At 50.5% G+C, this 26,013-nt stretch overlaps 1 protein-coding gene across 1 annotated transcript in view; it reads left to right on the forward strand.

The window, feature by feature from the left end:
* Window positions 1-15,417, forward strand: part of LOC146073337 (uncharacterized) — a 56,487-nt gene extending 41,070 nt beyond the window's left edge. The window contains exons 5-7 of the mRNA XM_083180513.1: window positions 7,585-7,680; window positions 9,943-10,719; window positions 14,225-15,417. Coding sequence (XP_083036639.1) covers window positions 7,585-7,680; window positions 9,943-10,719; window positions 14,225-15,417 — 2,066 coding nt within the window. The remainder of the gene's footprint in view (window positions 1-7,584; window positions 7,681-9,942; window positions 10,720-14,224) is intronic.
* Window positions 15,418-26,013: the final 10,596 nt, after the last annotated feature.

Raw genomic sequence — 26,013 nt, forward strand, 5'->3', positions numbered from 1 at the left:
GGCTACTCCATATCCTTCAAAAGGACACCACCCAAAAAGTTATTTTGCACAGGCCTTCCACGCGACCCTGTAAAAGCAGACCACCTGCAAAGGATTTTGCAGTCCCTATTACGGTCTCAGGTTATTGTCCCCGTACCTGCCCACCAGAAGGGACAGGGTTTTTACTCAACACTCTTTCTGGTCCCAAAACAAAACGGGACATTCAGACCCATTCTGAACTTAAAGGCGCTAAACAAGTCAGTCAGAGTGTCCAAGTTCAGAATGGAAACGTTGAGGTCAATAATCCTGGCACTGGAGGCTGGGGATTACATGGTATCCCTGGACATCCGGGATGCATACCTACATGTCCCCATCCTCCAGGCACACCAACAGTACCTGAGATTCGCGATCCTAAACAGGCACTTTCAATTTAGGGCTCTGCCTTTTGGACTGGCTACTGCCCCAAGGATCTTTACGAAGATCATGGCGGTTATGGCCTCCCTCTTACACCAGCAGGGCATTCGGGTATTCCCTTACTTAGACGACCTCTTGCTGGTGGCCAAATCACCAGAAATCCTTATGTTGCACCTGCAGACAACGATTGCAACTTTACAGGGCCACGGGTGGCTCCTAAACTGGGAAAAGTCCACCATGCTTCCATCGCAACGCATGCTGCATCTGGGAGCTCTCCTAGACACCAGGGCCCTCCGGCTCTTTCTTCCAGTGGACAAAAGTGCCGCCTTACACCAGCACATTCGCAAATTCCTTTCCAGTCCGAAGGTTACAGTTCATTGGGTGATGAAAATCCTAGGTCGCATGGTATCCACTTTCGACATGGTCAAGTGGGCCCAGTTCGACTCTCGCCCTCTTCAGAGTCTCATATTGAAGAAGTGGGACGGCCTGACCCATCATATCAGGACTACCTCCTTCCAACTGACACGGGAGGTCCGGGAATCCCTCCAGTGGTGGCTACAATCACGGCACCTCTCAACAGGCCGACCATTCTGGTTCGCCGAATGGCTTGTCCTCACAACCGACGCCAGCTTGCGAGGCTGGGGAGCGGTAGTAAGATCCCAGTCCTTGCAAGGCGTATGGACAGTGCAGGAGTCCAGGCTGTCCATCAACATCCTGGAATTGAGGGCAGCGTACAATGCTCTGCTCGGAGCAGTGGAACTGCTCCACAGCAAACCAGTACAAATCCGGTCCGACAACGCCACGACGGTGGCATACATAAACCGCCAAGGGGGCACCCGCAGCGCGGCAGCTCTACAGGAAGTTTCCAGAATTCTTTTGTGGGCGGAACAAAATCTTCTGGCACTCTCAGCTGTCTTCATCCCGGGTGTCCTGAACTGGGAAGCAGACTTCCTGAGCCCTCAGGACATTCATCCGGGGGAGTGGTCTCTCCACCCGGAAGTCTTTGCCACTCTGACAGACAGCTGGGGCGTGCCGGTCGTGGATTTCATGGCGTCCAGACACAACCGCAAAGTGGAAAGGTTCGGATCCAGGACAAGGGATCCTCTAGCCGACTTCACAGACGTTCTGACAGTTCCATGGAGATTTCATCTCCCGTACGTATTTCCCCCAGTCAGTATGATCCCAAGGATTATCAGGAAATTCAAGGTGGAACGCGGGAATCTGATATTGATAGCCCCGTTTTGGCCACGCAGGCCTTGGTTTGTGGACTTGCTGCAAATGTCGCACCTACCACACATTCCGTTGCCATCTCGGAAGGATCTGCTGTCCCAGGGTCCCTGCCTACACCCGGATCCTCAGCGTCTGTCTTTGACGGCGTGGCGCTTAAAACTACCTTGCTGAAGCAGAAAGGTTTTTCCTCCAGAGTGGCTAGGACTATGATTCAGGCACGTAAACCGTCATCGTCCAGAATCAACTACCGGATTTGGCACACGTTCTTTTCTTGGTGTATTTCCAGAAAGAACAATCCCAAAGTCTTTAAAATAGCCAGGATTTTGGCCTTTCTGCAGAAAGGCCTAGATATGGGACTGAGGCTGGCATCATTAAAAGTCCAAGTTTCAGCCCTGTCGGTCTGGTTCCAAAGAAAAATTGCGCTTCTACCAGATGTCCGCACTTTCTTTCAAGGAGTACTACATGTACAGCCACCGTATACTCCTCCTACCATGCCTTGGGACCTTACGCTAGTATTACAGGCATTGACCAAGCCACCTTTTGAACCCTTACAATCAGTAGATCTTAAGTGGCTTACTGTAAAAACGGTCTTCCTCCTGGCAATTTCATCTGCTAGGAGGGTCTCTGATCTCTCAGCCCTGTCCTGGAAACCTCCCTTCCTTATCTTCCATGTGGATAGGGCGGTCCTGAGAACCAAACCGTCACACCTCCCTAAGGTTGTTTCCAGGTTCCACCTGAATCAGGAAATCGTGGTACCGGCCTTTACATCAGAAAATTTGTCCCAGCAGGATCACCTTAAGAAGACAGTTCTTCCAAATTCCAGGAACCTCCTCTATGAAGGAGACATCTGACAGGAAACTGGAAGCCACCCTAAAGACCATCTACATGGCTGCAGGATTGTTACACCGACCTGCACAGGTGGGATGCTGGGTGAACAAAGCGATGGAGGCTTGGGCAACCTAGATTTCCGAAGGTCTTGGTAAAGACCTAGCTGCAGCTGAGTTAGTCGTTTTGGCGGACCACATTAAAGAAGCCGCTGCTTATTTTATAGAGGCTTCTTCCGATGTTTGTATACTGGCTTCCTGCATCTCCTCTCTGTCCATTTCGGCCTGCAGAGCTCTCTAGTTACGCCAGTGGCAAGCGGATGCGGAATCCAAGAGGGAAGTGGAGTCACTGCCTTTTCAGGGGGAGTTGTTGTTTGGTCCAGAACTGGATAATATTATTTCAAAGGCCACAGAGGGGAAATCTTCTTTCTTACGATCTGCAGCCCCTCCCCCTAGAAGGCCTTTTCAGGGACTGTCCTTTCGGTTCTTTCGCCCAACGGCAAGATACCGTGGTCACTCAAGAGTCTGTCTTTCCAGTGGACGTAAATACAGAGGTCGGGGAAGGGGTGTCGCTTCTACGGCACACCAGGAAGCCAAGCCTGCTGCTAAACCCTCTTCATGACATGCCTCAATCCCACTTGGGGGATTCCAGGGTGGGGGCCCAGCTGCGCCTCTATCATCAAGTCTGGTGTTTCTCCAGCCAGGATGCTTGGGTCAGAGAATCTGTAACCTATGGCTACAGGATAGATTTTCAAAGGAAGCATCGGTACTTATATGTTAGTTTGGCGCCCACTATAGTTAGTACGCTCATACCCCCACTATCCATGTCGGCATGGAGTTGATTTTATATAGTGTGGTGAGCACAGCGAGCCACCGAGCCCGAAGCGTGGCGATCAGACATGGAAAACTAAGCAAATAGCTTAGTGGGCGCCCATCTAACATATAAGTACCGAAGCATCCAAACCAGTTCTTCACAACCGGTTTGGCAGCTTCTCTTGACAAAGGTACTGCTCTTTTGCAAGCAGTTCAAAAACGTCTTCAGATGGGGGTGGTTATTCCTGTACCTCAGGAACAAAGAATGCAAGGCTTTATTCTACCATATAACTCGCACCAAAGCCGGACGGCTCCACACTACCCATTCTCAACCTCAAACAATTCAACCACTACCTGAGAGTGGTAAAGTTCAAGATGGAATCTTTAGAGTCGGTCATAGCAGGATTAGAGCCAGAGGAGTTCTTGGTGTCACTCGACATTAAGGACACTTACCTGCAAATACCAATTTGGCTGCCTCATCAGGCGTTTCTAAAATTCGCCATCAGAGACGACCATTTGCAATTCCAGGCACTACCGTTTGGTCTTTCATCGGCTCCAAGGATCTTCACAAAGATTATGGCTGTTATGGTGCAACTGCTCAGATCTCAAGGGATCACGGTAGCGCCATACCTCGATAACCTTCTTCTGAAGGCTCCATCTCCAGACATCCTTCTCTCCAACATCTGTCGAACTCAGGAGATACTGATGCAGCACGGCTGGATTCTCAACTATCAGAGATCTCAACTCCTGCCCTCTCAGATTACTGTTCCTAGGAATGCATATGGACACTGTACAACGCAGGGTTTTCTTGCAAGAGGACAAAATTGCTTCTCTTCAACTCTAGGTTCGGTTGGTTCTGCAGCACAGACAAGTCACAGAATTCCTGTGTATCCTTTTGTTAGGAAAAATGGTAGCAGCTTTCAAAGCAGTCCAGTATGGTCGGTTTCGCTCAAGACCGTTCCAGCTCTGTCTACTCCAACAGTGGTCAGGTTCTCATCTCACCCTCCATCAGAGAGTCACTCTATCTCCACGGGCACGTCTCTTACTGACTTGGTGGCTCATCTCCCGAAACCTCCTTCAGGGAATGCGATTTGGAATCTGGGAATGGACAATTCCATTCCACGAATGCCAGCCTATGGGATTGGGGAGCAATCAAGCTTGAACATCAATTCCAGGGTCTGTGGTCTCCACAGGAGCCCTTACTTCCGATAAACATTCTGGAACTCCCAGCGATATACAATGCTCTGCTAGAAGCCACAGATTTTCTTCTGGGCAAAGCAGTCCAGGTACAATCCGACAATGCTACAGCAGTAGCATGCATAAACAAACAAGGAGGAACACATAGCCGTGCCGCCATGAAGGAGGTCAGTCGGATCTTGCTCTGGGCTCAGGATCACCTCGAAGAAATCTCAGCAGTATTCATCCCAGGAGTGGAAAACTGGGAGGCTGACTATCTTAGTCGGCAGGACATTCACCAAGGAGAATGGAAGCTTCATCAACAAGTCTTCCAGAGACTCGTACATCAGTGGGGATGTCACAAGGTCCCTTCGTCCATCCAGACTTAAAGTGGCTTCATTTGACGGCCTGGCTACTGAGAGGACAATCCTAAGGAGAGCGGGAATTCCTTCGGCAGTGATTTCTACTATGTTACGTGCTAGGAAGGAAGCAACCTCAGTTCATTACCATCGAATATGGAGGGCATACATTTCCTGGTGCGAAGGTCGTCAAGTGTTACCAAAATTTTTCAAATTGGCTCATCTCCTCTTCCTCCAAGCGGGTCTATCGGTAGGCCTACGCCTTGGATACCTAAAAGTACAAGTATGTGCACTTTCCGTTTTTTTCCAGAGGAAATTAGCCTTGATGCCTCAGGTACAAACCTTTTCTTAGGGGGTGTTGAGATTTCAACCCCCCTTCCAGACACCCACGTCTTCGTGGGATCTCAATCTACTCCTTTCTTTTCTGCAGTCTCCGTTGTTCGAGCCTTTAGAGTTGGTTGACATAAAATATCTTACAGTACTTGGAAGACGGTCCTACTTTTTGCCTTAGCCTCAGCCAGTTGGGTTTTGGATCTAAGTGCCTTGTCATGTCGCCCACCATTCCTTGTCTTTCACGAGGACAGACCAGAATTGCGGACAAAGGCTTCTTTCTTGCCTAAAGTGGTGTCCTCATTCCACATCAACCAACCAATTGTGGTACCTGCGTTTACTGAGGACTCCAGTGACTCTAAGTATCTGGATGTAGTGCATGCTCTCAGAATCTACGTTTCCAGAACAGCTTCTGTGAGGAAGACCGATTCTCTGTTCTTTATGACATATCAAAACTCGGTTGGCCTGCCTCCAAACAGACATTAGCCAGATGGCTTTGTCTCACCATCAGACAGGCATATGTGGCGGCAACGCAGGTGCCTCCTTGGCATATTACGGTACATTCCAGCGTTCGGTAGGTCCTCTTAGGTGGCCGCCCGAGGGGTCTTGGTTCAACAATTGTGTAGGGCAGCCACTTGGTCCGGACAAAGAACCTTTATCAAGTTTTACCGATTTGACACTTGCGGCCCAGACTTCACAGTTTGGCCGTGCAGTGTAGGAAGGATCTCAGCGCCGTCCCGCCCATAATGGGAGCTCTGGGACGTCCCCGCTGTAGATCTCCAGTGCCACCTAGTGGATGAAGGAGAAAATGGGATTTGTGTACTTACCATTAAATCCTTTTCTCCGATTCCACAGGTGGCACTGGACGCCCTCCCGGCGCTGCTCTTCCTTCAGTTCAGGTTACTATTTATACATTACAGTTTTATAATGGGGATTCCGGTTGTTGGTTGGAACCCTCTGGCCAGTTACATTTGTGTGGATGATACTGTTTGGCAATTTCTATTTTCATCTGGCCTGCTTTTTCATGTTTGCATGATTTGGACGATTTTTAACCTCCTTTCGGAAGTATGTTGCTTCTCCCAGCCCCCTCCGGGCACAATTCTTTAGACTGCCGGGTGAGGGGAAGTAGAGGGAAGGAGCTAGACATGCTGCACTACATAGATCTGCTCAACTGCAATGCTGATAATTTTTTCACGAAGAACTAGGTGACCGTCAAATAGTTAGAATTCTCTAGCTTTCTGTGCAAGGGCAGATAGGTGATGAATAGCCTGTCTGACTGCAATGCCACAGGCGATGAGGTTGGGGACCTTATTCTAGTCCACACACAACACTGAATTTCACAGCGCTGCGCATGGATTTAAGGCTGGCCGCCGCTCACTAAGCCGCCCGCCCCCTTCACTTGGTGAGTTCCCTTCATGGCGGTGAATGGATGTTTTGCATTTTGCAGCCTTGGGTACGGGGACAAATTATTAGATGGTTGGCGACCATCGAATGATTCGCAAGGAGCAAGCAAATCTAAGACACTCTCTGGTGTCTTAGCTTTGCAAGCTCCCAGTACAAGGTGGGCAGCTGACATTCGGTGATGTCAGCTGCCGAACTTCCATTGGACCGCACAGCGTTTTTATGTTAACACCCATGAAACACTGGGCGTGTCCATGGGCTCCACACTGGTAGGTGCGAATCACCAAGCGTATACACATGCACAGAAATGTGCATGCGCAGCAGTAAAACATCACTCCCCGTGCAAATGCTTGGGGGAGTGAATGAACCAGCAAAAGGCCCAAGTATGTCATCATCTAATAAAGGACACTGTGAATGAATAACAAAGAGCTGTCAGGCTAAGTCCGTGAATGTTGTATAGGTATTAGTGAAGGATAAGGAGACAGGGGTAGTTAGAAGATAATGGGCATACAGATGGAGCGCCTCTCAGCCAGTGATGGGGCTCGTCAGATTGTCCCCACTGGTGAGATGGCACTCTCTGACACGCATGCGTGCCCCAGTTTCGGGGCGGGGGGGGAACCCTGCCCGTCTCTGCTTCAGGGAAATGGGCAGGGTTAGGGAGGGAGTGGGAAGGTGGGATCGGGTGGCGGGGACCGGTGATGAAGCGGCGGAGACCGGCAGGGAGCTCTGTAGTAAGGAGACGCACACGTGTCCCCTTCTGGGAGGGGGCTGGCGGGGGCTAGCAGTTGGTGATCACCAGCCCCTGCAAGAACCACAGGCACTCCATCTGTGCGTATTTCAGAATCCAAATCTTGTAAGAGTCTGGGAAACAGATCAGTTTTGGCAGAACATTAGATGAATACATTGCTTTTTGTAATTTATATTGCATTTTTGCCAAGTAGCAAATGATCAACTTGATGCCCATTTATAACCCAATCATACATTTAATTACTCATGCAAATGAAGCAATGACATATTTATTAGTTGCTGATCAAGATCTTTAATGTATCTGTGTATAGATTACTGTCTGAATGGCGGCACTTATGATGGGATAAAGTGTATGTGCACAGCGGACTTCACAGGATCTCGGTGTGAAATACCGAACAACAGGACAGGTGCGTATAAATCACTAACATTATTATTATTATTATTATTAATAATGTATGAATGAATGTGGGAGATACTGGAGAACTGGAGCAATCCTTTGCAAGTAGAGGGAACACACAAACTCCACACAGATAGGACAGTGATCATAAAAGTAGCCGTGGCCGAAGCAATGTACTGTACTTGTTTCCTAGCACGGCCACAACGATCATGATCGTGGGCATCGTGAGTAAAATTCGGGGGCCATCGCATGCACTAAAAAATCGGGTGTGATGGTACCGACGCGATGCCCGCGATTTCCCATAGGGAACAATGTTAAATGCCTCAATTTACCCGCGATGCCCCCGATTTCCCATAGGAAACAATGTTAAATGGCTCAATTTACCCAAATCATCATAGGGAACAATGGTAAATGGGCCAGAAACCCCCAAAAACACCCCTGAACAGTGAAATGTCCCCCCAAAAGTAGTTTACGCCACCCCACGATCAACGCGAACCCGAAGCGTGGCGAGCGCAGCGAGCCTGCGAGGGGCGGCGGTACGCGTCCTCCGACCTTTTCATACCCCCACTATCCACGTTGACGTGGAGTTGAGAATAGAATAGTGTGGCGAGCGCAGCGAGCCCCGCGAGGGCATGCGGATACCTGTGAAGCACTGGCGTAACTAAGCTACCGCAGCCCCCGCCATGGCGGGGAGGCGCAGAGTAACTATGGGCGCCTGGGGGGCTGCGGTGCTATAGATACCCGCTGCGTTGCTGCCCGGCCGCATCTGCGGTCACTGCCCGTCACTCGCTCCCGTCGCCGACTCCTGCTGATAATGAAAAGTGACACTTAGAAAATGGCTGCCCCCGTATTGCAGACAGTTTTGGCAGCCATTTTCTAAGAGTCACTTTTCATTATCAGCAGGAGCCGGCGCCGGGAGCGAGTGACGGGACAGTGACGCAGATGCGGCAGGTCAGATCCTCCACTCCTCCCTTTTTCGCGCTCTCCGTTCCCCCTCTACCCCGCTCCCGGAGGCTCATGGGGCATGTAGTCCTCTTCCCAGGGGTCCCCTCACTGCGCTTGTGCTCGGCTACTGCTGTGAGGGAGATCACAGCGTCCAGGTATTTACCTGGCTGGGTGTGGGGTGTGGGGTGTGGGGTGTGTGTGTGTGGGGGGGGGGGGGGCGCCGAACCCTGCTGAAAACTGCCAGTGTGTTAGGCAGCGGCGTAGCTACGTTTTGGGCGCCCCCCCGCCATTAGGGGGGGCGCCCCCCGCCGCCCATTCAAACCCCCCCAATCCCCCGCAGCCTTACCTTTCGCGCTGGTCCCGGCAGCTCCGTTCTTCTGCTGAGGACCACCCCAAAATGGCCGCCCCCATACAGCAGACAGTTTCAGATAACTGTGTGCTATATGGGGGCGGCCATTTTGTGGTGGTCCTCAGCAGAAGAACGGAGCCGCCGGGACCAGCGAAATAGGTAAGCCTGCGGGGGATTGGGGGGAGGTGTAACTATAGCACCGCAGCCCCCGGCGCCCCCATATGCACAGCGCCCCCCCCCCCCCCCGCGGTGGCGGGGGCTGCGGTGCCATAGTTACGCCAGTGGTGTTAGGGTCTGTGGCCTTGCTCTGAGTCTCCTTCAACTGCCCGTTACTAGTCAGAGTTCTTCTATAGTCCATGAGCATTAACTATAAAAGCTGGCATGTTTTCGACTTGGTTAACTAGATCTGTTTTTGTTAAGATCCAAATCCGAATCCACAAAAACCTCAAAGAGCCATAGTACTATATAACAGAAAATACATTAGCATGTTAGGTACTGCCTGTAGCACTAGGGGGCAGTCTTCTATTACAGATGAAGCCGCCCTCAGTATTGCCAAGTGCTCGCCAGATCCCCTTAGCTTGCACGTGCTGGTGGTGGGCGGGCAGGTGGATGGGGACAAGTGAGAGGGTCACTCGAGAATGGGGCACGTGCATGGCTCCTAGGCGTGTACCCCATTCTGTCGCATGGTGCCAACTGGTAGCCGGCGATCCTTTCGATGGGATCCACTCTAAAGAGAGCAGCTACATCTGTAACAGCAGTAGCAGAATCACAATTAGTACAGCATGTTGTCTAGTTTCCTCTTTTGCACACAAATACCAATATAGATAGCTTCGGAACATACAGTGCTTAAATTAGTAGTAATAAGAAAAAAAACCTGGGTAATAACATACAAAGATGTAAGTCACAATTTGTCAGAATTTGCAAAGTGCAGCCATATTGTCTAGTGTTAATTAATTCAAACCTAATTTTCTTCAACAGACCCAACTCCTACAAGATCTACAAGCAATACATCTTCCTCAGCCGCAGCATCCAGCACTACAACTATGCCTGAAACAACAGAGACCATATTTCACACAAATACTACACACACAGCACCTACAGATACCCCAGATTCCACTCCATCTGATACGACTCCTGTGTATACCACAGATTCCACTCCGTCTGAAATGACTCCTGTGTATACCACAGATTCCACTCCATCTGATACGACTCCTGTGTATACCACAGATTCCACTCCATCTGATACGACTCCTGTGTATACCACAGATTCCACTCCGTCTGACACGACTCCTGTGTATACCACAGACTCCACTCCATCTGACACAACTCCTGTGTATACCACAGATTCCACTCCGTCTGACACCACTCCTGTGTATACCACAGACACCACTCCATCTGACACGACTCCTGTGTACACCACAGACTCCACTCTGTCTGATACGACTCCTGTGTATACCACAGACTCCACTCCGTCTGACACGACTCCTGTGTACACCACAGACTCCACTCTGTCTGATACGACTCCTGTGTATACCACAGATTCCACTCCGTCTGACACGACTCCTGTGTACACCACAGACTCCACTCCGTCTGACATGACTCCTGTGTATTCAACAGACTCCACTCTGTCTGACACGACTCCTGTGTACACCACAGACTCCACTCTGTCTGATACGACTCCTGTGTATTCAACAGACTCCACTCTGTCTGACACGACTCCTGAGCCTATCACTGGAACCACGGTATCTAGTACAGGTAACCAATGTCCACAGAAATAATCCAATGCTGCTCCTTTGGCCCAAGCAGCAGATAAGCGGTGTATCATTACCCAAGGCGCCTTCTGTTGCATTTGCACATTATCACACAGCTGCTGCATACTAGGACTCAGAGGCCATCAATTACCGTCCATCTATAAATCTGACCCAAAAACTACTTTAGCAACACATCTGTGACACTCCCATAGCACACCCATAACCAGAATGTGGCAACATAATGCAGCAGCCTGGTTGCCTAACAGTCGGGACCAGCTGAAGTGCATGATCTGTAATGGCTCCTAATACTCTTTCCACTTTATCTCTCTCTTAGTACATAAACCCCAAAGTCACCAGTGTTTGTAAGTATAGTTTGTTTATAAATACCACAGCTGTAATTAGATTCTCTCTGCACAAGTAACATCTGCCCCACCCATACCTCCCAATTTATGGACTGAAGAAATAGGGACACTCGCGCGGCGAAGCTGCGCGAGCGCCCGAAAAGGGGGCGGGGCGTATGCAAATGAGGGTGCGGCTTATGCTAATTAGCCGCGACCTCATTTTCATACGAGAATAGACGCTGTGCGCATGCGCACAGCGTCTATTCTACTAGATTGGGGGGTCTCCCAACTGCCACCCCCCGCAGCAGGACAATGCCTGCCGCGGGTGGGACAGCGGGACAGGACCCGAAAATCGGGACTGTCCCTCTAAAATCGTGACAGTTGGGAGGTATGCCCACCTGCAGTGCACATGGTTTTGTCCATCTAAGAAGGATTTTGTCAGAAAGAATAAGAATAAGGCCCTTAGGCACAAGCCCTCTTTGAGAAAGGGAGTGACAAAACTGATCCCATAGAAAGCCCATGCTATGATGTCCCCTCCCTCCACATGCATGTAATTAAATTCAGATGTCTTTCCTTTTAAGTTCCAATACCCTTTATTTAACAAACTAATTTCTCCTTCATCCACTAGGTGGCACTGGAGATCTACAGTGGGGAGTAGAGGGGGCGACCACTAGGAGCTTGGGCACTTTAAGGGCCAGATGTACTAAGCTTTAAAAGTGATAAAATGGAGAGTGATAAAGAACCAGCCAATCAGCTCCTACCTGCCATGTCACAGACTATGTTTGAAAAATGTCAGGCAGGAGCTGATTGGTTGGTTGTTTATCACTCTCTATTTTATCACTTTTGAAGCTTAGTACATCTGGCCCTAAGAATTATAGCTGTATGGCTACTTCCTCCCCTTAACTTCCCCTCAACCGGCAGTCTTAGAATGTGCTGGGTGCAATGTTTTGCCCTCTAAGGGCATATAGAAATTTTATTTTTAGATTATGTTTTATTTGTTCAACTTATTCATGAGGACAGACAGGCAGCTTTTGCCGACTGCCTGTCTGCACTGTCTGCACCGTGGGAGCTCCCGGGGTGACCCCAGCGCCACTGCTTGCGGTCTGCGTGGGGTTCCCCGGCTCCTGGGACCGCCATCCCAGAGTGACTGGACCACTGCATTCAGCCTGTGTCACAGTACCCCCAGCCTTAACGCTGCTGGCCGGCAAGGCAGGGTATGTATGCCACGGCTCCCCGCTAGCATGGGAGTCCAGGTAATAGGCAGTAGTTAGCGGTTCACTGCTTTTTTTAAAAGCGCACCATAGCGGTGGGCGGAGCTTAGTGCTACTGAGGGACTCCCAGTCTCCCTGCGTTTCCCCTCATAGCCAGCACCATTTTACATGTAGCGTGCTCCAGAGCTCTGAGTCCTTTCTCTGCCACGTCCTGCCACAGAGAGGTCTCTGCTAAACACCGCTGACTTCAACATCACCCAAGGGGTCTGTGAGTTCCACAGTAGGGTGATAGAAGTCTTTCTAGAAGTACAGGCTGTGCTCAAATTATAGTCAGAGCGCTGCAGTGTCATAGACCAGAGCGTAGTACTGACTTGTGGGCTCTCCTTTTTCTTTACTAAACCTCTCCTAGGTCTTATATTCTTTTAAACCTTACTGCTTCTTTTCTGTGTGCATAGAGTGGGTTGTGGCAGACTTTCATTATAGCTGGGGGTTCTTCTAAACATGTAGAAAATGTCAGTCAAAATGTACACCTCAGGAGGAGGGTGCTGTGCTGTGTCCAGACTGTACAGACACCCCTGTGTTAACACCCCAACAAGATGTCCCTGTATGGGCTTCGCAATTAACATAGATAATTTCCTTTTCAGGGTCCATGGGTCCCACAGGGGACATCGGGGTTGTAGGTGGATCCAGGGGTCCGAAGCACCAATCAGCGAAGCTTTTAAAGATTTCCCAGGATGCCCGGGCCCTCTCCCCTCCAGCCCCGCCTCCAGGCTCATCTAGTCAGTTTTTGTTTGGTGCCTGCAGGAAGCAGACGCACATTTTCTATCAGCGGGGGTTACCTCACTGAGGTAACCCCAGAAAGCTATTTTTATTTTTTTCCTTTTTATTTTTAAATCTGCCTCCTCGGCGGCAGAAGCCGCTTTGCGGCTGAGGCTGCTCACCGCCGTCAATCACTGACGGCAGAGCGAGCGGCCGCCTCACCCTCCCGGCGCCGGCTCCATCCTATGACGTCTGTCACGGAGGACCTCGGCGGGGAAGACCGCGACGCCTAGCACCGCCGACGGTCTCCCCCGGGCAGCGTGGCCGGAATCGAGGGCAGGTAAGGCTCCACCTGGAGCGCAAACCGCTGCCGTACCGCGCTAGCGTGGGAGACGCACGCGGTAGCTGGCGTGGGTACAGGCTTCGGCCCGGGACCCCACTAGACCACCGGGGGAATAGCGCAGACCGGGGCAGAGGGGACCCCATTATTGGCTACATTATCCCCGGTGGGGGAAGTCCAGCATAGGGAAGGCGGTGTCAGGTCTGAAACCCCTCCCCCGGCTTTGGCGCCAATCTCACTAGAGATCTGCCGTCCCATTAGCCGTGACTTTTGTGCCCGCCCCCCCTCTCTCGGACAGGCGCCATTTCTGCAGCAGCACTTCCAGAGAGCGGGCACACTTCTCCCCTGTGAAATCGCCTACAGGTTCAGTAGCTGCTTTCACAGCCACCCTTATTCCCACTTTTCTCCATAGAGTTATGCGGTTGACACAGGGTGAGGTAGTCTATTTCTGACTAGTGTGTATGTGACTTGTGCTAGTTTTTCACTTCTTCTGTCCAGTGATCTGTCCCTTCATCTCTAGTATTGAGGCAATACCTCATTGGTCACAACACTCAGTGATATCACTCTAGGTTTTCCTTAGTGAATTATCCTATTGTGCACTGTCAGCTCTCCTTGTCAGTGTGTTTTACACCATGTCTAAAAGAGGGCGTCAGCAGACAGAATCTCCTCAGCTCTTGTCCTGCAAGGGCTGTGCTGCAGGCCTGTCTGATATGGATGTTGTTCAGGATGGCCTGTGTGTCAACTGCATATCCCCTGCGCAGTCCACTGCCACAGTACAACAACCCCCATGGGCAGCCTTCCAACAATTGCTGGGTACTCTTGTGGATCGCTTGCCCGCCTCTATTGCTCCCCCTGTAGTCCAGCCCCCTCCACCTTGGGTGGATGCCCTGTCGACCACAGTGCAGACCTTGCAACAGACTACGGTGTCTATGCAAAAGCTGCTGCCCCAGACCGTACAGCCCAGTGGATCCCGGCTAGCTCCGTTACTGGCAGATACACGGGATGACACTGATACTGACGATGGTGGCGATGGGGGGGATGATGTCGATAATACAGGTGATTACATCAATTTGGATGATGATCAGGATGACCCCATGCCCATGGATACTCCTGCCGCTCATGCGGAGACTCCTGACGTGGCAGCCCTGATACATGCAATTAAAGAGGTTTTATTATATGACCCTGAGGAGCCTGAACCTGTTGCAAAGACAAAAGATGTCTTTAAAAAGCAAAAGGTCCTTAAGGCCCAGTTCCCACATTCTGATTACCTAACAGAAATTAGAACAACTCAGTGGGAGGAGTTAGGCAAGAAGGCCAGCACTCCACGGAGGGTTTTAAATAAATATCCCCTCCCGCCGGAGGATTGCAAACCATGGGAAATACCTCCCTCAGTGGACCCCCATGTTACAAGACTGGTAAAACCATCAGTGCTACCTGTTTCATCTGGGTCAAATCTTGGGGACCAAACTGACAGGCGCCTGGAACAGGCCCTTAAAGCCACGTTTTCCTACACTGGCGCAGTTCAAAGGCCCACTATAGCGGCTACTTGGGCGGCTAAGGCTATCCTCCCGTGGGTTCAGACCTTGGAGGAGGAGCTTACACAGGACGCATCCGAGGATGCTAAACTGTGTATCCTCCATATTAAGCAAGCAGCTTCCTATATAATGGACGCCATGTCGGATGCTGGCACACTAGCGGCTAAGGCTTCAGCTAGTTCTGTGCTAGCATGCCGCATCATCTGGCTCCGGCCTTGGAAAGTGGACTTAGAGTCAAAAAAGACCCTGGAGTTACTACCTTTTAAAGGTGAATCACTCTTTGGGGAGGAACTTAATAAAATAGTAGCCTCTCTGGCTGCAGCTAAAACTGCATGTCTCCCAACAGTCCTTCCCCAAAAGTCTAGACCTGCCTTTCGGTCCTTTCGCCCACAGGGCAAGGCCAGAGGTCAACCTTTTACAAAGCCTTCCCCCTTACGTAAACCTGGTAAGGCAAAACCAAAGCAGGCTTGGGCTGCTAGACAGGCCCCAAACAAGCCTGACAAGCCTTCCGCATGACGGGACGGGCCTCCCGCAGGGAGAGCCCCAGGTGGGAGGCAGACTTCTCCTATTCTCCCAACGGTGGCTGTTCACAACAAAGAACAAAGGACGCCTGGGTGAGGTAAGTGGTGTCTCGGGGCTACTCCATATCCTTCAAAAGGACACCACCCAAAAAGTTATTTTGCACAGGCCTTCCACGCGACCCTGTAAAAGCAGACCACCTGCAAAGGATTTTGCAGTCCCTATTACGGTCTCAGGTTATTGTCCCCGTACCTGCCCACCAGAAGGGACAGGGTTTTTACTCAACACTCTTTCTGGTCCCAAAACAAAACGGGACATTCAGACCCATTCTGAACTTAAAGGCGCTAAACAAGTCAGTCAGAGTGTCCAAGTTCAGAATGGAAACGTTGAGGTCAATAATCCTGGCACTGGAGGCTGGGGATTACATGGTATCCCTGGACATCCGGGATGCATACCTACATGTCCCCATCCTCCAGGCACACCAACAGTACCTGAGATTCGCGATCCTAAACAGGCACTTTCAATTTAGGGCTCTGCCTTTTGGACTGGCTACTGCCCCAAGGATCTTTACGAAGATCATGGCGGTTATGGCCTCCCTCTTACACCAGCAGGGCATTCGGGTATTCCCTTACTTAGACGACCTCTTGCTGGTGGCCAAATCACCAGAAATCCTTATGTTGCACCTGCAGACAACGATTGCAACTTTACAGGGCCACGGGTGGCTCCTAAACTGGGAAAAGTCCACCATGCTTCCATCGCAACGCATGCTGCATCTGGGAGCTCTCCTAGACACCAGGGCCCTCCGGCTCTTTCTTCCAGTGGACAAAAGTGCCGCCTTACACCAGCACATTCGCAAATTCCTTTCCAGTCCGAAGGTTACAGTTCATTGGGTGATGAAAATCCTAGGTCGGATGGTATCCACTTTCGACATGGTCAAGTGGGCCCAGTTCGACTCTCGCCCTCTTCAGAGTCTCATATTGAAGAAGTGGGATGGCCTGACCCATCATATCAGGACTACCTCCTTCCAACTGACACGGGAGGTCCGGGAATCCCTCCAGTGGTGGCTACAATCACGGCACCTCTCAACAGGCCGACCATTCTGGTTCGCCGAATGGCTTGTCCTCACAACCGACGCCAGCTTGCGAGGCTGGGGAGCGGTAGTAAGATCCCAGTCCTTGCAAGGCGTATGGACAGTGCAGGAGTCCAGGCTGTCCATCAACATCCTGGAATTGAGGGCAGCGTACAATGCTCTGCTCGGAGCAGTGGAACTGCTCCACAGCAAACCAGTACAAATCCGGTCCGACAACGCCACGACGGTGGCATACATAAATCGCCAAGGGGGCACCCGCAGCGCGGCAGCCCTACAGGAAGTTTCCAGAATTCTTTTGTGGGCGGAACAAAATCTTCTGGCACTCTCAGCTGTCTTCATCCCGGGTGTCCTGAACTGGGAAGCAGACTTCCTGAGCCCTCAGGACATTCATCCGGGGGAGTGGTCTCTCCACCCGGAAGTCTTTGCCACTCTGACAGACAGCTGGGGCGTGCCGGACGTGGATTTCATGGCGTCCATACACAACCGCAAAGTGGAAAGGTTCGGATCCAGGACAAGGGATCCTCTAGCCGACTTCACAGACGTTCTGACAGTTCCATGGAGATTTCATCTCCCGTACGTATTTCCCCCAGTCAGTATGATCCCAAGAATTATCAGGAAATTCAAGGTGGAACGCGGGAATCTGATATTGATAGCCCCGTTTTGGCCACGCAGGCCTTGGTTTGTGGACTTGCTGCAAATGTCGCACCTACCACACATTCCGTTGCCATCTCGGAAGGATCTACTGTCCCAGGGTCCCTGCCTACACCCGGATCCTCAGCGTCTGTCTTTGACGGCGTGGCGCTTAAAACTACCTTGCTGAAGCAGAAAGGTTTTTCCTCCAGAGTGGCTAGGACTATGATTCAGGCACGTAAACCGTCATCGTCCAGAATCAACTACCGGATTTGGCACACGTTCTTTTCTTGGTGTATTTCCAGAAAGAACAATCCCAAAGTCTTTAAAATAGCCAGGATTTTGGCCTTTCTGCAGAAAGGCCTAGATATGGGACTGAGGCTGGCATCATTAAAAGTCCAAGTTTCAGCCCTGTCGGTCTGGTTCCAAAGAAAAATTGCGCTTCTACCATGTGTCCGCACTTTCTTTCAAGGAGTACTACATGTACAGCCACCGTATACTCCTCCTACCATGCCTTGGGACCTTACGCTAGTATTACAGGCATTGACCAAGCCACCTTTTGAACCCTTACAATCAGTAGATCTTAAGTGGCTTACTGTAAAAACGGTCTTCCTCCTGGCAATTTCATCTGCTAGGAGGGTCTCTGATCTCTCTGCCCTGTCCTGGAAACCTCCCTTCCTTATCTTCCATGCGGATAGGGCGGTCCTGAGAACCAAACCGTCACACCTCCCTAAGGTTGTTTCCAGGTTCCACCTGAATCAGGAAATCGTGGTACCGGCCTTTACATCAGAAAATTTGTCCCAGCAGGATCACCTTAAGAAGACAGTTCTTCCAAATTCCAGGAACCTCCTCTATGAAGGAGACATCTGACAGGAAACTGGAAGCCACCCTAAAGACCATCTACATGGCTGCAGGATTGTTACACCGACCTGCACAGGTGGGATGCTGGGTGAACAAAGCGATGGAGGCTTGGGCAACCTAGATTTCCGAAGGTCTTAGTAAAGACCTAGCTGCAGCTGAGTTAGTCGTTTTGGCGGACCACATTAAAGAAGCCGCTGCTTATTTTATAGAGGCTTCTTCCGATGTTTGTATACTGGCTTCCTGCATCTCCTCTCTGTCCATTTCGGCCTGCAGAGCTCTCTAGTTACGCCAGTGGCAAGCGGATGCGGAATCCAAGAGGGAAGTGGAGTCACTGCCTTTTCAGGGGGAGTTGTTGTTTGGTCCAGAACTGGATAATATTATTTCAAAGGCCACAGAGGGGAAATCTTCTTTCTTACGATCTGCAGCCCCTCCCCCTAGAAGGCCTTTTCAGGGACTGTCCTTTCGGTTCTTTCGCCCAACGGCAAGATACCGTGGTCACTCAAGAGTCTGTCTTTCCAGTGGACATAAATACAGAGGTCGGGGAAGGGGTGTCGCTTCTACGGCACACCAGGAAGCCAAGCCTGCTGCTAAACCCTCTTCATGACATGCCTCAATCCCACTTGGGGGATTCCAGGGTGGGGGCCCAGCTGCGCCTCTATCATCAAGTCTGGTGTTTCTCCAGCCAGGATGCTTGGGTCAGAGAATCTGTAACCTATGGCTACAGGATAGATTTTCAAAGGAAGCATCGGTACTTATATGTTAGTTTGGCGCCCACTATAGTTAGTACGCTCATACCCCCACTATCCATGTCGGCATGGAGTTGATTTTATATAGTGTGGTGAGCACAGCGAGCCACCGAGCCCGAAGCGTGGCGATCAGACATGGAAAACTAAGCAAATAGCTTAGTGGGCGCCCATCTAACATATAAGTACCGAAGCATCCAAACCAGTTCTTCACAACCGGTTTGGCAGCTTCTCTTGACAAAGGTACTGCTCTTTTGCAAGCAGTTCAAAAACGTCTTCAGATGGGGGTGGTTATTCCTGTACCTCAGGAACAAAGAATGCAAGGCTTTATTCTACCATATAACTCGCACCAAAGCCGGACGGCTCCACACTACCCATTCTCAACCTCAAACAATTCAACCACTACCTGAGAGTGGTAAAGTTCAAGATGGAATCTTTAGAGTCGGTCATAGCAGGATTAGAGCCAGAGGAGTTCTTGGTGTCACTCGACATTAAGGACACTTACCTGCAAATACCAATTTGGCTGCCTCATCAGGCGTTTCTAAAATTCGCCATCAGAGACGACCATTTGCAATTCCAGGCACTACCGTTTGGTCTTTCATCGGCTCCAAGGATCTTCACAAAGATTATGGCTGTTATGGTGCAACTGCTCAGATCTCAAGGGATCACGGTAGCGCCATACCTCGATAACCTTCTTCTGAAGGCTCCATCTCCAGACATCCTTCTCTCCAACATCTGTCGAACTCAGGAGATACTGATGCAGCACGGCTGGATTCTCAACTATCAGAGATCTCAACTCCTGCCCTCTCAGATTACTGTTCCTAGGAATGCATATGGACACTGTACAACGCAGGGTTTTCTTGCAAGAGGACAAAATTGCTTCTCTTCAACTCTAGGTTCGGTTGGTTCTGCAGCACAGACAAGTCACAGAATTCCTGTGTATCCTTTTGTTAGGAAAAATGGTAGCAGCTTTCAAAGCAGTCCAGTATGGTCGGTTTCGCTCAAGACCGTTCCAGCTCTGTCTACTCCAACAGTGGTCAGGTTCTCATCTCACCCTCCATCAGAGAGTCACTCTATCTCCACGGGCACGTCTCTTACTGACTTGGTGGCTCATCTCCCGAAACCTCCTTCAGGGAATGCGATTTGGAATCTGGGAATGGACAATTCCATTCCACGAATGCCAGCCTATGGGATTGGGGAGCAATCAAGCTTGAACATCAATTCCAGGGTCTGTGGTCTCCACAGGAGCCCTTACTTCCGATAAACATTCTGGAACTCCCAGCGATATACAATGCTCTGCTAGAAGCCACAGATTTTCTTCTGGGCAAAGCAGTCCAGGTACAATCCGACAATGCTACAGCAGTAGCATGCATAAACAAACAAGGAGGAACACATAGCCGTGCCGCCATGAAGGAGGTCAGTCGGATCTTGCTCTGGGCTCAGGATCACCTCGAAGAAATCTCAGCAGTATTCATCCCAGGAGTGGAAAACTGGGAGGCTGACTATCTTAGTCGGCAGGACATTCACCAAGGAGAATGGAAGCTTCATCAACAAGTCTTCCAGAGACTCGTACATCAGTGGGGATGTCACAAGGTCCCTTCGTCCATCCAGACTTAAAGTGGCTTCATTTGACGGCCTGGCTACTGAGAGGACAATCCTAAGGAGAGCGGGAATTCCTTCGGCAGTGATTTCTACTATGTTACGTGCTAGGAAGGAAGCAACCTCAGTTCATTACCATCGAATATGGAGGGCATACATTTCCTGGTGCGAAGGTCGTCAAGTGTTACCAAAATTTTTCAAATTGGCTCATCTCCTCTTCCTCCAAGCGGGTCTATCGGTAGGCCTACGCCTTGGATACCTAAAAGTACAAGTATGTGCACTTTCCGTTTTTTTCCAGAGGAAATTAGCCTTGATGCCTCAGGTACAAACCTTTTCTTAGGGGGTGTTGAGATTTCAACCCCCCTTCCAGACACCCACGTCTTCGTGGGATCTCAATCTACTCCTTTCTTTTCTGCAGTCTCCGTTGTTCGAGCCTTTAGAGTTGGTTGACATAAAATATCTTACAGTACTTGGAAGACGGTCCTACTTTTTGCCTTAGCCTCAGCCAGTTGGGTTTTGGATCTAAGTGCCTTGTCATGTCGCCCACCATTCCTTGTCTTTCACGAGGACAGACCAGAATTGCGGACAAAGGCTTCTTTCTTGCCTAAAGTGGTGTCCTCATTCCACATCAACCAACCAATTGTGGTACCTGCGTTTACTGAGGACTCCAGTGACTCTAAGTATCTGGATGTAGTGCATGCTCTCAGAATCTACGTTTCCAGAACAGCTTCTGTGAGGAAGACCGATTCTCTGTTTGTTCTTTATGACATATCAAAACTCGGTTGGCCTGCCTCCAAACAGACATTAGCCAGATGGCTTTGTCTCACCATCAGACAGGCATATGTGGCGGCAACGCAGGTGCCTCCTTGGCATATTACGGTACATTCCAGCGTTCGGTAGGTCCTCTTAGGTGGCCGCCCGAGGGGTCTTGGTTCAACAATTGTGTAGGGCAGCCACTTGGTCCGGACAAAGAACCTTTATCAAGTTTTACCGATTTGACACTTGCGGCCCAGACTTCACAGTTTGGCCGTGCAGTGTAGGAAGGATCTCAGCGCCGTCCCGCCCATAATGGGAGCTCTGGGACGTCCCCGCTGTAGATCTCCAGTGCCACCTAGTGGATGAAGGAGAAAATGGGATTTGTGTACTTACCATTAAATCCTTTTCTCCGATTCCACAGGTGGCACTGGACGCCCTCCCGGCGCTGCTCTTCCTTCAGTTCAGGTTACTATTTATACATTACAGTTTTATAATGGGGATTCCGGTTGTTGGTTGGAACCCTCTGGCCAGTTACATTTGTGTGGATGATACTGTTTGGCAATTTCTATTTTCATCTGGCCTGCTTTTTCATGTTTGCATGATTTGGACGATTTTTAACCTCCTTTCGGAAGTATGTTGCTTCTCCCAGCCCCCTCCGGGCACAATTCTTTAGACTGCCGGGTGAGGGGAAGTAGAGGGAAGGAGCTAGACATGCTGCACTACATAGATCTGCTCAACTGCAATGCTGATAATTTTTTCACGAAGAACTAGGTGACCGTCAAATAGTTAGAATTCTCTAGCTTTCTGTGCAAGGGCAGATAGGTGATGAATAGCCTGTCTGACTGCAATGCCACAGGCGATGAGGTTGGGGACCTTATTCTAGTCCACACACAACACTGAATTTCACAGCGCTGCGCATGGATTTAAGGCTGGCCGCCGCTCACTAAGCCGCCCGCCCCCTTCACTTGGTGAGTTCCCTTCATGGCGGTGAATGGATGTTTTGCATTTTGCAGCCTTGGGTACGGGGACAAATTATTAGATGGTTGGCGACCATCGAATGATTCGCAAGGAGCAAGCAAATCTAAGACACTCTCTGGTGTCTTAGCTTTGCAAGCTCCCAGTACAAGGTGGGCAGCTGACATTCGGTGATGTCAGCTGCCGAACTTCCATTGGACCGCACAGCGTTTTTATGTTAACACCCATGAAACACTGGGCGTGTCCATGGGCTCCACACTGGTAGGTGCGAATCACCAAGCGTATACACATGCACAGAAATGTGCATGCGCAGCAGTAAAACATCACTCCCCGTGCAAATGCTTGGGGGAGTGAATGAACCAGCAAAAGGCCCAAGTATGTCATCATCTAATAAAGGACACTGTGAATGAATAACAAAGAGCTGTCAGGCTAAGTCCGTGAATGTTGTATAGGTATTAGTGAAGGATAAGGAGACAGGGGTAGTTAGAAGATAATGGGCATACAGATGGAGCGCCTCTCAGCCAGTGATGGGGCTCGTCAGATTGTCCCCACTGGTGAGATGGCACTCTCTGACACGCATGCGTGCCCCAGTTTCGGGGCGGGGGGGGAACCCTGCCCGTCTCTGCTTCAGGGAAATGGGCAGGGTTAGGGAGGGAGTGGGAAGGTGGGATCGGGTGGCGGGGACCGGTGATGAAGCGGCGGAGACCGGCAGGGAGCTCTGTAGTAAGGAGACGCACACGTGTCCCCTTCTGGGAGGGGGCTGGCGGGGGCTAGCAGTTGGTGATCACCAGCCCCTGCAAGAACCACAGGCACTCCATCTGTGCGTATTTCAGAATCCAAATCTTGTAAGAGTCTGGGAAACAGATCAGTTTTGGCAGAACATTAGATGAATACATTGCTTTTTGTAATTTATATTGCATTTTTGCCAAGTAGCAAATGATCAACTTGATGCCCATTTATAACCCAATCATACATTTAATTACTCATGCAAATGAAGCAATGACATATTTATTAGTTGCTGATCAAGATCTTTAATGTATCTGTGTATAGATTACTGTCTGAATGGCGGCACTTATGATGGGATAAAGTGTATGTGCACAGCGGACTTCACAGGATCTCGGTGTGAAATACCGAACAACAGGACAGGTGCGTATAAATCACTAACATTATTATTATTATTATTATTAATAATGTATGAATGAATGTGGGAGATACTGGAGAACTGGAGCAATCCTTTGCAAGTAGAGGGAACACACAAACTCCACACAGATAGGACAGTGATCATAAAAGTAGCCGTGGCCGAAGCAATGTACTGTACTTGTTTCCTAGCACGGCCACAACGATCATGATCGTGGGCATCGTGAGTAAAATTCGGGGGCCATCGCATGCACTAAAAAATCGGGTGTGATGGTACCGACGCGATGCCCGCGATTTCCCATAGGGAACAATGTTAAATGCCTCAATTTACCCGCGATGCCCCCGATTTCCCATAGGAAACAATGTTAAATGGCTCAATTTACCCAAATCATCATAGGGAACAATGGTAAATGGGCCAGAAACCCCCAAAAACACCCCTGAACAGTGAAATGTCCCCCCAAAAGTAGTTTACGCCACCCCACGATCAACGCGAACCCGAAGCGTGGCGAGCGCAGCGAGCCTGCGAGGGGCGGCGGTACGCGTCCTCCGACCTTTTCATACCCCCACTATCCACGTTGACGTGGAGTTGAGAATAGAATAGTGTGGCGAGCGCAGCGAGCCCCGCGAGGGCATGCGGATACCTGTGAAGCACTGGCGTAACTAAGCTACCGCAGCCCCCGCCATGGCGGGGAGGCGCAGAGTAACTATGGGCGCCTGGGGGGCTGCGGTGCTATAGATACCCGCTGCGTTGCTGCCCGGCCGCATCTGCGGTCACTGCCCGTCACTCGCTCCCGTCGCCGACTCCTGCTGATAATGAAAAGTGACACTTAGAAAATGGCTGCCCCCGTATTGCAGACAGTTTTGGCAGCCATTTTCTAAGAGTCACTTTTCATTATCAGCAGGAGCCGGCGCCGGGAGCGAGTGACGGGACAGTGACGCAGATGCGGCAGGTCAGATCCTCCACTCCTCCCTTTTTCGCGCTCTCCGTTCCCCCTCTACCCCGCTCCCGGAGGCTCATGGGGCATGTAGTCCTCTTCCCAGGGGTCCCCTCACTGCGCTTGTGCTCGGCTACTGCTGTGAGGGAGATCACAGCGTCCAGGTATTTACCTGGCTAGGTGTGGGGTGTGGGGTGTGGGGTGTGTGTGTGTGGGGGGGGGGGGCGCCGAACCCTGCTGAAAACTGCCAGTGTGTTAGGCAGCGGCGTAGCTACGTTTTGGGCGCCCCCCCGCCATTAGGGGGGGCGCCCCCCGCCGCCCATTCAAACCCCCCCAATCCCCCGCAGCCTTACCTTTCGCGCTGGTCCCGGCAGCTCCGTTCTTCTGCTGAGGACCACCCCAAAATGGCCGCCCCCATACAGCAGACAGTTTCAGATAACTGTGTGCTATATGGGGGCGGCCATTTTGTGGTGGTCCTCAGCAGAAGAACGGAGCCGCCGGGACCAGCGAAATAGGTAAGCCTGCGGGGGATTGGGGGGAGGTGTAACTATAGCACCGCAGCCCCCGGCGCCCCCATATGCACAGCGCCCCCCCCCGCGGTGGCGGGGGCTGCGGTGCCATAGTTACGCCAGTGGTGTTAGGGTCTGTGGCCTTGCTCTGAGTCTCCTTCAACTGCCCGTTACTAGTCAGAGTTCTTCTATAGTCCATGAGCATTAACTATAAAAGCTGGCATGTTTTCGACTTGGTTAACTAGATCTGTTTTTGTTAAGATCCAAATCCGAATCCACAAAAACCTCAAAGAGCCATAGTACTATATAACAGAAAATACATTAGCATGTTAGGTACTGCCTGTAGCACTAGGGGGCAGTCTTCTATTACAGATGAAGCCGCCCTCAGTATTGCCAAGTGCTCGCCAGATCCCCTTAGCTTGCACGTGCTGGTGGTGGGCGGGCAGGTGGATGGGGACAAGTGAGAGGGTCACTCGAGAATGGGGCACGTGCATGGCTCCTAGGCGTGTACCCCATTCTGTCGCATGGTGCCAACTGGTAGCCGGCGATCCTTTCGATGGGATCCACTCTAAAGAGAGCAGCTACATCTGTAACAGCAGTAGCAGAATCACAATTAGTACAGCATGTTGTCTAGTTTCCTCTTTTGCACACAAATACCAATATAGATAGCTTCGGAACATACAGTGCTTAAATTAGTAGTAATAAGAAAAAAAACCTGGGTAATAACATACAAAGATGTAAGTCACAATTTGTCAGAATTTGCAAAGTGCAGCCATATTGTCTAGTGTTAATTAATTCAAACCTAATTTTCTTCAACAGACCCAACTCCTACAAGATCTACAAGCAATACATCTTCCTCAGCCGCAGCATCCAGCACTACAACTATGCCTGAAACAACAGAGACCATATTTCACACAAATACTACACACACAGCACCTACAGATACCCCAGATTCCACTCCATCTGATACGACTCCTGTGTATACCACAGATTCCACTCCGTCTGAAATGACTCCTGTGTATACCACAGATTCCACTCCATCTGATACGACTCCTGTGTATACCACAGATTCCACTCCATCTGATACGACTCCTGTGTATACCACAGATTCCACTCCGTCTGACACGACTCCTGTGTATACCACAGACTCCACTCCATCTGACACAACTCCTGTGTATACCACAGATTCCACTCCGTCTGACACCACTCCTGTGTATACCACAGACACCACTCCATCTGACACGACTCCTGTGTACACCACAGACTCCACTCTGTCTGATACGACTCCTGTGTATACCACAGACTCCACTCCGTCTGACACAACTCCTGTGTATACCACAGACACCACTCCATCTGAC

The sequence above is a fragment of the Crinia signifera genome, chromosome 4 (genome assembly GCF_055691185.1).
Source record: "Crinia signifera chromosome 4, ASM5569118v1, whole genome shotgun sequence".
NCBI lineage: Eukaryota > Metazoa > Chordata > Amphibia > Anura > Myobatrachidae > Crinia > Crinia signifera.